The sequence below is a fragment of the Stomoxys calcitrans genome, chromosome 2 (genome assembly GCF_963082655.1).
Source record: "Stomoxys calcitrans chromosome 2, idStoCalc2.1, whole genome shotgun sequence".
Lineage (NCBI taxonomy): Eukaryota > Metazoa > Arthropoda > Insecta > Diptera > Muscidae > Stomoxys > Stomoxys calcitrans.
Window position 1 is genome coordinate 55,060,875 of NC_081553.1, and position 13,882 is coordinate 55,074,756.

A 13,882-nucleotide genomic window follows, 5' to 3' on the forward strand; every position below is an offset into this window, starting at 1 on the left:
TTTTAGGTGAGTTCAACATGGAGCTATTTTATAAGGCTGTAAAAAAGACTTAACTTAAATTTATATTTTTTATAATAAAAAAAAAAAAATAAATAAAAATTAAAAAAAAAAATATTTTCAAACTTATAATAAAATTCTTATTTATGGAAAATATTTTTTTCTTCTAGGGTTGCCCAAAAAGTAATAGCGGATTTTTCATATAGTCGGCGTTGACAATTTTTTCACAGCTCGTGACTCTGTAATTGCATTCTTTCTTCTGTCAGTTATCAGCTGTTACTTTTAGCTTGCTTTAGAAAAAAAGTATAAAAAAAGTATATTTGATTAAAGTTCATTCTAAGTTTTATTAAAAATGCATTTACTTTCTTTTAAAAAATCCGCAATTACTTTTTGGGCAACCCAATATATAATACAACTTAAATATTTTTAGGTTACTTATGTATCTAATTTATATACTATTTTATGATATATGTTTAATATATTCTACTTTAATATAAAAAGAAAATATTCACTTTCAATGTTTTTTTTGGAGACATGTTATTTTTTTACAAAATAAAAAGTTTATATATTCGATATGGAAGAGCTGGTTCAAAAATAATGCACACATGAAAATGCCGTATGTCAAATGACTTAACCCCTGTTTGAATTTGAAGTAAAATTGATTTTTACTATACTTTAAGGCACACAATTGACATCCAATTTTGGAACCAAGTCTCTGGGGATGTACCCTACGCCCAAAACACCCTCCGAACACGACTTATTTACTGACCATGGTTATATGGGGATATCCGCCTTTGGGGCGATATGTCTGGGGGACCCCAAACTGGACTTGTCTACCGAATATGGAAATGCACGGCTAATAAAGGGTGATTTTTTTGAGGTTAGGATTTTCATGCATTAGTATTTGACAGATCACGTGGGATTTCAGACATGGTGTCAAAGAGAAAGATGCTCAGTATGCTTTGACATTTCATCATGAATAGACTTACTAACGAGCAACACTTGCAAATCATTGAATTTTATTACTAAAATCAGTGTTCGGTTCGAAATGTGTTCAAATTTTGACAAATTTTGTTCAGCGATGAGGCTCATTTCTGGTTGAATGGCTACGTAAATAAGCAAAATTGCCGCATTTGGAGTGAAGAGCAACCAGAAGCCGTTCAAGAACTGCCCATGCATCCCGAAAAATGCACTGTTTGGTGTGGTTTGTACGCTGGTGGAATCATTGGACCGTATTTTTTCAAAGATGCTGTTGGACGCAACGTTACGGTGAATGAACACATTTCGAACCGAACACTGATTTTGGTAATAAAATTCAATGATTTGAAAGCGTTGCTCGTTAGTAAGTCTATTCATGATGAAATGTCAAAGCATACTGAGCATCTTTCTCTTTGACACCATGTCTGAAATCCCACGTGATCTGTCAAATACTAATGCATGAAAATCCTAACCTCAAAAAAATCACCCTTTATAAAAGCTATTAGAGTGTGAAAGAGGTACAACGGAGACAAGTTCAGCCAGTTAAAATGTGAAGAAAAACAAATAAAATAAAACACTAAATAAAATAAAAAAAAATAAAAATTAAATAAAAAAGAATACAACAACATAGTATAAAAGCAATAAAAAAATGTACTAAACAATAAAAATATAAAATTAGGTTAATATTAGAAAATAAGTTAAATGTTCGCCCCGGTTCTTTAGTGGAAAGTTCATGGACAAAATTTACCATTTGCATATTTTAAAAAAATAAAAAAAAAAAAAATAGAATGGCTGTTTGGGTTTTTTTTGGTCTTAAAATCTTATTGAGTTTTGCATTGCAGGATATTGTACGGCTTTATACCATTGTCTAATGCCTTATATTCAAAGAAAAGTATAGCAAAAAACATTTTACAATCAGCTTAAAGTGTGTAGTAGCTTTCATTTCATTTTCGACCATGAAAAATCATCAGCAGGATATGTCGGGGATTTATTTATGTCTAGATTCTCAAGAACACTTTTAACTCCACTAGTTCGAAAAAATATCTGGGGCATGAGGCCAGATACATTTTCGATTAATGGGAGTGGTTGACTGTTATCCGGCAGGGAAGAGTTCCCTGCAAATATATCAGCCTCACTCAATATTCTTTGGGTATGTAGGACACCTTGTGTCGGGAAGACTCCCGCACGGTAGGCAATATTGAAAAGGTTGTGTAATGGACGAGTAAGCATCGAAGAACACTTGCGCAAGACAAGTGTCACCTGAGCCCGGGGATTTATTTACGTCTAGATTCTCTATAACCCTTTTTTACTCCTTAATAAATTTGACAAAAGTGCTGATGAATTTACATGGCGTAACCGAAATTATGATACGCTAGCCAGTCAAAGTGTTTTGAATAACAACACACACTTGCTCAACTCTTATAATTTCTTTGCTATGCTATTCGTTCAATGTTCGAAAGCACAAAAAGATTTTAAAGATCAACATAAAAGAGCGCAAACAGACAAATAAGAATTTTCTTTAAATAAAATAATTTTAATATAAAAATGTTTTATATAAATTTTTTTTTTTAATTTTAATATGTTTAAATTAGAATTTTTGACTTAAAATTTGTTTAATTTAAAGAACATTATAAAAATAAGTGTTTAAACTTTTTTTTCATTATAGTCTTATTTTCTTAATTTTTTAACTCGGTGCCATATAGGGTATTTAATACATAGTGGTCATTTTGGGGTTGGGGTAAGAGGGCTAACCTTTACACCCGGACATGTTGTAAAATATTGGCTATACGATAAATAACTCTTTTTTTTTAGAAAAATTAAATAAAAATTATTTTTTTTTTTTGAGGTCGAACATAGGGGGGTTTCCCTTAAAAAAAGCGGGCACAGTAGAGAATGTTATCAATAAGAGAATAAACTTATTTTTTATCATTCTAGTTGTTTTTTTTTTATTAATTTTTTAACAATTATGCGCCGTAAGGGTATTTAGTACAAAGTGGTCATTTTGGGGCTGGGGTTAGGGGGGCAGCCCCATTTCTCCGAAATAGGACATGATGTGAAGTATAGGCAATACAATATATAACTACTTATTTTAGAAAAATTTTATTAAAAATAAAATCGATTTTTTTTTTGGTTGGTGACCTTAGGGGAGTTCCCCCTAAAAGCGGGCACAGTAGAGAATGTAATCAATAAGAGTATAAACTTTTTTATCATTCTAGTTTTTTTTTTTAATTTTTAACTATTAAGCGTCGTAAAGGTATTTCATACGTACTGGTCATTTTGGGGAAAGTTTGCCCCTGTTCCTTAGTGGAATGTTCATGGGCAAAATTTGCAATTTGCATTTGGTCATTTTGGGGTTGGGGTTGGGGGCAGCCCCATTTCTCCGAAATAGGACATGATGTGAAATATGGGCAATACCATAAAAAAAACTACTCATTTTAGAAAAAATGGAATTAAAAATTAAATCCTTTTGATTGGCCAACCTTAGGGGGGGATTCCCCCTAAAAGCGGGCAAAACAGAGAATGTAATCAATATGATATTCTAACTGAGGGAAATTTAGTGTAGAATGCGACAATAAGGTCTTAGCATTGCGATATATATCACATGAGTTGAGAAGTCTGTTATTTTGGTGTTGGGCTCAGGGGGGATGGTAATTTCCCCCCAAGGCGGTTATGCCACTAAAAGTGGCGATTTCGTGGAGAGCAGAACTTTTTGTTTCTTTTCTGTAGTTCAAAGTAGAGCACCAACTATCGCCATACATATGAGGAAATATGACAAAGCCTCATATCTCAAGTTGTTATGTCACCACAAAAACACTTACAATAGCGTACAAAACTTTTTGTTAGGCAAATTTTAATAGAAAGATAACATTACTATATTCCTTTTAACATTTGTCTAAATTCATAGACAAGGTGTAAGGTGTTTTTGTGTCAATATGATAACTCCAGTTATGAAGTTTTGTCATATTCCACAGATGTTTTTTTCAAATTGTTGAAGTATCATATATTGGGTTGCCCAAAAAGTAATTGCGGATTTTTCATATAGTCGGCGTTGACAAATTTTTTCAACGGCTTGTGACTCTGTAATTGCATTCTTTCTTCTGTCAGTTATCAGCTGTTACTTTTAGCTTGCTTTAGAAAAAAAGAGTAAAAAAAGTATATTTGATTAAAGTTCATTCTAAGTTTTATTAAAAATGCATTTACTTTCTTTTAAAAAATCCGCAATTACTTTTTGGGCAACACAATATAACTACAAATCACGAAGAACATTTTCAAAAATCTTACCCCCAAAAGCTCTTCTTTTTAATTTAATCACCAATACATATATATTTTTCAAAAATTTTTTCCCAAAAGATTTTTATTAAATTTTTACGAATTTTTTTTTTTAATTTTCTGATTACAGCTGTAAAAATTGAATATGAAGTTATTTTTTTCTTTCCCTATTTAACCATGGAATTCTATATGATTTTTTCAGTATGTTTCTAAAATCTTCCAACTAAAAGTTTTTTTTTTTTTTTAATTTTCCCGAATTTTTTTTTACTTTGTGATAACAGTTGTAAAAATTCATTAGACATTAAATTGAAGTTTCTTCCCCTAATTGAATTCAATATGAATTTTCCAGTATGTTGGGTTTTTTTAAACTTCCTTTATTGACTACTTAGCACCCTTCTAAACATTTTTTGTACTCTTATTTTCCGAGAAACCTTAAACATTTCTAATATATTCTTAAAAAATACTATTTTACGATTATTTTCACATGCAATTTTTAATGTTATATTAAAAAATTAATAATAAAAAAAAACCATACACACTGTCATAAAAACAATAACAATTTGTGAGTGCAACATTTCTTTCAATAAAATCACAAAAAAAAACCAACAAATTTGACAAAACACAAAAAACTGTTGTTATCGCGCGTTTTTATTGGACTGTAGACAAATAAGCCAGGTTAAAGAATGTCACATGAATATGGAAGGGACTGGGAACAGATGATAGTAAGTAGGGAGTAGTTTCATTACTCCAATCGACATCCAAGGGTAACTACTAGTACAAGTCAATGACAATGAACCTAAGAAAATGAAGCGCAGCAGAAGATATGTAAATGGAGAAAAATGATATAAAGAAAAATAAGACGTTTATCTGTTATGAAGAACTCCCTAGAATTGGCCGAGGTATGTCATATGATTATTCGCAGCTTAGCACCCACCCCTGGTGAAAAGGCCATGGCTTGTGTATTGCGATCAGTTTTTGAGCAGTTTAATAAAAGCATAATGCATTTTTTTCTTCATTGTTCACAAAAAAATAGCTCATGCACAGAATCACAAAATCAAGCATCATCCCCATCATAATAGGATGCCATAGATAGATGCATGAGGTTTTCTTTTTCATCTCATATGGATTAGCAAAAGAAAATAAATAAAAAAAATATACAAAAAAAAAAGAAATACTCATTCAAGTTGTAATTGATTGGCATAGTGATCTTACAAAAGACGAATAGGTTTTTGGAATGCGTGACCTATGAAATAGAGACGAGGCGGTGGCACTCTTCATCAACATATTCTGTTGATAGAGATGCTGCTGTTGTTGTTGTAGCTGCTGTTGCTGCTGCTGTTGATAGGCCAAAAGTTGGCGATGATAAGAGCTGCCGCCCGCAGCTGCCCCGGCTGCTGCAGCACCTGTACGCCTGCCCACACCAGAGGCAGCAGTATAAGCCGATGTATAAGGATCATAAAAGTTGGAAGTTTTATATGAGGACGAAGTCAAATTATCAGCCAAACCATAACGATCTCTATTGATACCCGGATAACGATTGGAGTTAGTGTTAGTGGCAGAGGTGGACGTGGAGTTGGAGTTGGTTGCATTGGAATTCTCAAATTCACTGAGCACAGCAGCTGTACGTGAAGTAGCCGCATTGGAGAAGGGTTTTTGATTACGGCTGGCTGCCCCCAAACGTTCACTAATGCCACCAAAGGCCAAAGCTCCCGAACTGGATGAGTGCATAAGGCCAGAGGGCAGATGGGAAGTGCTGGGCATGGGCTGGGGTCTATACTTGGAGAGGTCGTTGTTATTTTTGTCACTGGTCAAATGATTAGTGGAGGAGGAGGCGCTACTAGTGCTTGAATCTGTTTGATCTTTGGGTTTAGTTGTGTTGGTGGTAGAAGGGATGGTGGTGGTGTTTGCTATTTTAGTAGTAGTGGTAGTGGTAGTGGTAGTATCGGGGACGGTTTGTGTCTTTGCTATAGCGGTGCTTGTGTTGTTGTTAGTAACATTCTCTCTCGTGCTATTATCTTCATCATCCTCAGAACTGGTATCCGATTCATCATCATCCTCATCTTCCTCTGAGGAACTATCAGTGTCCGAATCTTCTTGGATAGTTACTTTTTTGTCTCGGGTCTTCTTGGCTTTGCTCTTTTGCTCCTCCTCCGCTACTTTGCCATTGTTCATAGGCTCCTCTGGTTTGCTGGCTTTTTTGGCAGCCAATTCCTTTTCATGTTTCTCCATTTGTTCCTTTAGCGACTTTTCTTGTTCCTCTTGCAATTTTTGCAGCTCTCTGGCCTTCTCCGCCTCCTGGGCATAGCGCGTCATGCGCTCTTTCAGTTCGGTGCGTGTGCGCATGCGTTCCTCATATTTTTTGGCCTCCAAATATTGACCATCATCGCGCAAGGCCAAAAGAATGGCTGCATTATCGGCCGAAGAACGATCATCGTTTAGAATTTCCAATTCTTCAGCCGTCAACTCTTGATTGGTGGTGGTTGGACGGTGAGTGGAAGAACCCACCGAAGTCATTTGTGCACGTTTGTGGGCAAAGCGATTGCGCGAATTCGTTGCATGACTTTGTGAGGTATCATCAGGTGGCGGCTCATAGCGGGGCCTGCCGGCAGCCATGGCCTCACCTTCGGCCGAGATAAGACTATCGCTGGTTTTATTGCGTCCATAGGCATTTTGGCGTCTGCCACTGGCGGAGGCATTGTCTGCCGCTGCTGTCAGCAGATGATCCAAGTCATCGTTGCGAGTGCGTGGGCCTAAGCGGGAACCATCATAATAATTACTATAGTCTAAACCACTGCGTGGTTTATAACTTGAGGCATATTCACCGGTACGATTGTAGCGTGAAGTGCTAGGATTATACTCATCGTGATAGCGATGATCATAGTTATTATTGCGCGCCCCTGATGTATACCTTGAAGCTCCATAATCCAGGGGATAGTTGTCATCCAACAGTGCGTTATCATTGGCCCGCCCATTTGTCAGACTGGCTGTGGTCAAATAGCCACTGTCATTTGAATCACCCAAATAGCGGGATTTATTTTTTTGCAGTCTATAGGGGGTGCGCTCCTTGCGATCGGCAGCATTGAAAGAACTGGAGGACAATTTTGGTTTGGTAGCCGCCATCATTAGGGCATGTGTGGTGGCCGAACGGGCCAATGGATTGTAGCTCTCATTTGGCTCTAGAGTTTTGTCACGATCACCTCGACGCGTTACACGATCTATAATATCGGAATATTTATTTTCGAAACGAGACAAAGCTGAACTTTTGCTACCGGCTCCTGATGTTGAGGCCACGGGAGTTTTATCTCTATCATGATCTTTACGCTATTGTAGAGCAAAAACGAAAATGAACATAGAACCCAAAGAAAAAAAGAAAGGGAAAAGTAAGAAAATTAAAATTTGTAAAACCTTGTTCAGGTTACGGCAGGAGGGAGTTTGGTTAAAATGCAGTGGTTGAGAAAATCGCAAAACTAATTTTAAAACTTTTCACAAATGCTAAAGGAAACTTTTAAGTCGGACTATAAAGTTTGTCTTAGTCCTACCCTAAGGTTGGGCTAAGGGGGCTGACCTATTGTGAAATATGGGCAATGAGTTATTCATACTGAAGAGAACTTCGCGTGTATATGACTAACCGTTTTACAGAATTCCCATAAAAATAAAATAATTTTTTTTTGTTGGGCCTCAACCTAAGGGGCAGCTCCCCCTAAAAGCGGGCATAAGTAGGGAATGAAGTCAATAAGATATTTTAATTACAAAAAAACATCGCGTAGAATACTTATAGTATGTAAATCAAGTTTTTGCATTGCATTTTTCATGCTATTTTGTTTTCGGCCTAAGGGGACTGGTAATTTCCCCAAAGCGGGCATGCCAACCAATGTTGGCAATATGACATTTAAATTAAATACAATTTCGCATACATTTGAAAAATGGACTTGAATTTTCTCTAGTGACTATTGAATAAGAAATAAAATATTTTTTTTGGGAGTAAACCATAGGGGGTGCTCCCCTTAAAAGCGGGCACATAAGGGAATGTAGCCAATAGTATAATCAAATCATAGGAAATTCAGCGGAGAATACGAAAATAATAACTAAGATTTGCAAAATATTTCACTTATGCTGTGAAGTCTGTTATTTTTGTATGTGGTGGCGGGTTATTTCCCCCAAAAGAGGGCATGTCCCCAAAAGAGCTGTGAAATCTTTTTTTGGTATTGGGCTGGGACCTGTGGCATGTACCCAAAAGTTGGAAATATCATATTTTAATGAAAGAAAATTTCCCGTATAATAGGAAAATGTTGTTGATTCTTGTTTTAAGTGTCTGCGGGGGCATTATAATATTCATACAAAAAGTGGGAGTAAAATTTTAACTCTTTGGGATCGGACTTAGTGAACGGTTAAATTTTAATTACGCGTAATTAAAGACTTTTTGGAAGTCCGTTTTTCGGGTCAGAGGGTATTCCATATAGCGGCCGCAATACAAAACTTAGGCATTTTCTGAAGATTAAGGTCTGTTACTTTGGGTAGGGCTTAGGGGGCTGTTTTTAACCCAAAAGCGGGCGTGTTGTGAAATACAAGCAATATGATATTTCAATTGAAGAATTGTTTGCATATGTTTAACTAATCAGTTTAGAAACATTCAAGTAAAATTTAGTATCCATTTTTGAGGAGTCAACCTTAGGGGGAGCTCCCCCTTAAAACGGGCATCGTACCAAATGTGGTCAATATTACATTCAAATTTAAGATAATTTCACGTAGAATAAATTCTAAGCAGCGCAAGCTAATCATGTTCGCCTAAAACGCCGAACGGCTGGGTTTGAATCCATCAAGAACATCTGAAAAAATATTTTTGCATTGGATATCCCCTCCTAATCCGGGCGACATTTGTGAGGTACTATGCCATGCATATGAACCATGTAAAAGTTTCTCCCCAAAAGGTGTTGCACTGGGGCAAGCATTGGATTCGGCTATAAAAAGAAGGTCCATTTTCATTGAGTTTTTATTTGAATCAGACAGAACTCATTGATATAGGGGAAGTTTGTCCTTAATGGAATGTTCTGGGCAAATTTCCATGGTAAAATAATGTACATGAAGTGTGAAGTTTTTGTTTTGCTATTGGACTAGTAGTTTTCCCCGAAGCTGTGTAAGAGTAAAGGAATAAAGTTTAAGTTTCTTTTTGGGATCGGGCTTGGGGGACGTACACCCAAGCAAGCACAGTACATAAAGTTCATATTAAAGGAAATTTTGCAAAACATTCGAAAATCAAGACAATTTTTTGGGGTCTGATTCGAAAATGCAAGTTTCGTTTTTTTGGGTTCGGATTCAGGGGCATACCCCCAAAGCGGGCACTATACGAAAGGAAGGCAATAAGATATTCACGTTGAAGACAGTTTCGAGTAGCATACGCAAACAAAATCTTTTTAAAAGATTTCGCTATAAAAGATTTCAAATATGATTCTGAATTCAAAAAACCGCTTTCGACTATCGCAAATCTCTTAAAGAGATTGCTGAGCAGTTCAAAATTCACCTGTTCTGGGTACCGAGCCACAGAGATATCCCAGGAAATTCAAGACCAAATTAGGAGCTACCTTACACATTCCAACTGGGAGCTGGAATCTGTGAGTATGCCTCTAGCGACATGTAATCTAGGTCTTTAGCATCAGGTGCGAAGGGCAACGAATAACAGGTGGTCACAAAGGGGGGTTTGTGAACACTTTAACATTATATGACCTACTCATCACTTGAAGAGGTCTACCGCTCTGCTGTCGCTGGCTACAAATGACGTCTCAGTCATTATGTCATGACATGTTGCAGTCTGGTCTGAAAACATGCTGACAGTCTAAAGTTTGCAAGTAACGACTTCCGCTGTGAGGTCGTCGAGGAAGCAGAGACTATAGAACATCTGCTGTGTATGTCTCGCAGGCAGTCAGAAGGAGTTCCACGATAGGTTCTTATTTCTTTGAGAACTTTTCTAATATAGCAGATGAAAACATTTGCAAGTTGTTGGAATATAAGGCATCTTCCTTGTACAGTTCGTTTGGAATCACAATGGAAGTAAACGTCTAAGTGAATCTGATGGCAGACTATCACTTAAAACTAACCTATCATTTCAAGTCGGTTTTCGGATCGGGCCTAGGGAGTAAGTAATAGCATATTCAAATTAAACGGGAATGCGCATGGAATACGAAAACAAAGATTTTTATGGTTAGCATTATGAAAAATTTCGCGTAGAGTGCCAAACCTTTTATTTGATATCAAAGTAGCAAGCAGTTTATATTTAAGTCCTTCGAATGCCTTTGGGCTGTGTTTCAACTGCCACATTAAAAAATTCGATGGCAGACTGTTACTTAAACCTTTCAAAACATTTCAAGTGTGTTTTCGGATCGGGCCTAGGGAGCTGCCCCTCAAAGCGGGCACCGAAAGAAAGCTAAGTAATAGCATATTCAAATTAAACGGAAATGCGCATAGAAAACGAAAAAAGGAGATTTCATGGTCAGCATTATCAAACATTTCGCGTAGAGTGCCAAACCTTTTATTTGATATCAAAGTAGCAAGCAGTTTATATTTAAGTCCTTCGAATGCCTTTGGGCTGTGTTTCAACTGCCACATTAAAAAATTCGATGGCAGACTGTTACTTAAACCTTTCAAAACATTTCAAGTGTGTTTTCGGATCGGGCCTAGGGAGCTGCCCCTCAAAGCGGGCACCGAAAGAAAGCTAAGTAATAGCATATTCAAATTAAACGGAAATGCGCATAGAAAACGAAAAAAGGAGATTTCATGGTCAGCATTATCAAACATTTCGCGTAGAGTGTCAAATCTGTTATTTGATACCAAAGCACCAAGCAGTTTGTATTTAAGTCCTTCGAATGCCTTTGCACTCTGTTTCAACTGCCATATTGAAAAATTCGAACCTATCCAAACATTTCCAGTCGGTTTTCGGATCGGGCCTAGGGAGTTGCCCCTCAAAGCGGGCGCCGAAATAAAGCTAAGCTATAGAATATTCAAATTAAACGAGAATGCATATAGAATACGAAAACAAAGACTTTCATGGTTAGCATTATGAAAAATTTCGCGTACAGTGTCAAATCTGTTACTTGATATCAAAGCAGCAAGCAGTTTTTATTTTAGTCCTTCGAATGCCATTGCACTCTGATTCAACTGCCACATTAAAAAATTCGATTTAAATGGGAAATCCGTTTTTGGGAACGGGCTTAGGGGGCAAACTCCCCCAAAAGCGAACGGAACATAGGCATTGTGATATTAAAATTAAAAGGAATTTCGTAAATTCGATTTAGATGGGAAATCCGTTTTCAGGAGCGGGCTTAGGGGATAACTCCTCCAAAAGCGGGCATAATGGAACATAGACAGTATGAATTGAAAGGGATTTCGTGTAAAATACGAGAGTAAAGTCGATTTTAAACTCTTGAACATGTGGAGTAAAACTTTCAAATAATTCGCAATGAAGGTTATGCCGGTTTTTTTTTTTTTTTTTTTTGAAAAGCCACAACCCTTAAGGTATAAAATTATCGAACGTGGACGATAAAATTAGTAATTGCATTATAGCAGAGCTTTATTTTATACCACAGAAAATATAATTTTCTTAATTTTGTGCTAATTTAAATAAAAAAAAATTATTTTATAATGTTTAATTAAATTGTTATATTGTCTAAATACCGTTTTTTGATTTTTTAGTTTACTTTTAAAAATTCTTTTTTTTTGCGACTTTTCTCAAAAACTGCATTTTCACCTAAGTTATACCCATACAAGGGACTCATTTTCCTTTTGGTCTTACAAATTTAAAGGTCAATAATTTTTCAAAATATTATTTTAAACACAAAAAAATTAATAAATTTAATTAAGGTCTGGCAAAGACCAGAAATTGGGCCCACTCAGCCAACTTTCTTTTTGGAAAGCAAACAAAAACCAAAAAAAAAAAAAAAATTATATTCCCAATATAAATAAAGCAATGTGGACTCCCACTCTGAATTTTCCCAAAAGAAGAAAAGGAAAAAACAAATATAAACAAAATTTGGCCTAGGCTGTTGGATATTCTCTCAGTTTTCCCATGCCCTCGCAGCGCTTCGATCTTTTCATAAACGACCTTCAAAAAATTGTGTATACACTTTCTAAGTTTTTACACAAAACAAAAACAAAACAACGAGACGATGAAAAGTTTTATCCCCCCAAATTAAAATGTGCAGCAAATTTTGTGTCTTTTCTTTTTTTCTGATTTTTTTTTGAGGACTATTCTAAACCTATTTATTTTTGAATATACAAACACACACACATACATGCATAGAACACGCTGAACGCTACGGCACAATTCATGATGATGCCCAACATTGTTCTTTGAATGTATTTTCGAATTGAATTTTGCCCATATGTTTCTTGTTGTGGGGGATTTTTTTAATATTAATTTTTGCCAAATCAAAAGCAAAAACGCAATCTAACGGCAATGAAATAAACTGCATTTCAAACATTAGAACATCATTAAAAATTTATAAATTTATAATCAAAAACATATATTTTTTCTTTTTAATATTGTCAAAAAAAAAAGTGAATGACGGGCCAAATTGATTTTAATTTTCATTTTAACGACAAAGCGTGTGAACTTGAAAAAAAATTGTTCAAGATAATTATTTAGTTTTTGCTAATTTTTATTTCTGTATGAATGACATAATTTGAAATAAATAGGTTTTGAATAAGTGTTAATTGCAAGAAAAAAGAAAAACAGATTAGTTTTATTGTTTGCAAATGGGGCAAGGTAAATCGAAATGTAGTTTTCATAAATAAATAAATATGGAAGATAAATAATGAAGAGGAAACAATCTAGGCCGTATTGATTCTTTTTTAGAAACAGAAAATAATGATAAAATAAAAGAAAATTATAAAAGTTGACCTAAATTTTCCTAACCATAAAGTGAAATTGAGGGCAATGATCTTAAGGAAAATAATGGTTAATTTCCAATAAAGAAATGAATTACAGTATTAAAAAAAATTGTTTTAGATCATAGAGAAAAACTTAAAAATATTTGTACGTATACGTGATATTATTTTAAATTGCCCATAGTACGTATAAGCAATGTATATAAAAATTTATGTTGTACATACGTCACCCAGTACTCTCAATTATTTACGAACTGAACAAGATTTTATTATATTTTGTTTTATTTCGGAGATTTCCTCATATATATTAAAAAGATGGAATTGCCCCGACACTATAAAATCTGCATTATAGTAAGGAGGGGGGTAAAGGCACGCAAAAGTCATTACAGTGTAGTTGGTGTAGGTGTAGGCAATTTTTCCTCCTGAGTTATGTATATGAGGCTATGCAAGCCTCCTCATTATCTCCAATCTAAGGTCTAAAGATTTTTCACATCCCTATTTTTATTCCACCGATTAGGGTATGAACCAAAAACTGTCTCTGAATGCACCCAAAATGTTGATGGGCTACTACAGAGTAGTTACTGGTAGGCAATTTCTCCGCCGGGGTTATTGATGCATGTGGCTAGGCCAGCCTTCTCCTTATCTACAATCTAAGGTCTAAACATTTTTCACCAGCCTATTTTTATCCAGGGTACAGACCAGGGCGGGCTACTTCAGAGTAGGTACTGATAGGCAATTTCTCATCCAGGGCCATTGATGC

At 35.5% G+C, this 13,882-nt stretch overlaps 1 protein-coding gene across 1 annotated transcript in view; it reads right to left on the bottom strand.

The window, feature by feature from the left end:
• LOC106084854 (uncharacterized) overlaps nt 1-13,882 on the bottom strand; it is a 125,620-nt gene that overhangs the window by 22,661 nt on the left and 89,077 nt on the right. The window contains exon 9 of the mRNA XM_059361453.1: nt 5,458-7,566. Coding sequence (XP_059217436.1) covers nt 5,458-7,566 — 2,109 coding nt within the window. The remainder of the gene's footprint in view (nt 1-5,457; nt 7,567-13,882) is intronic.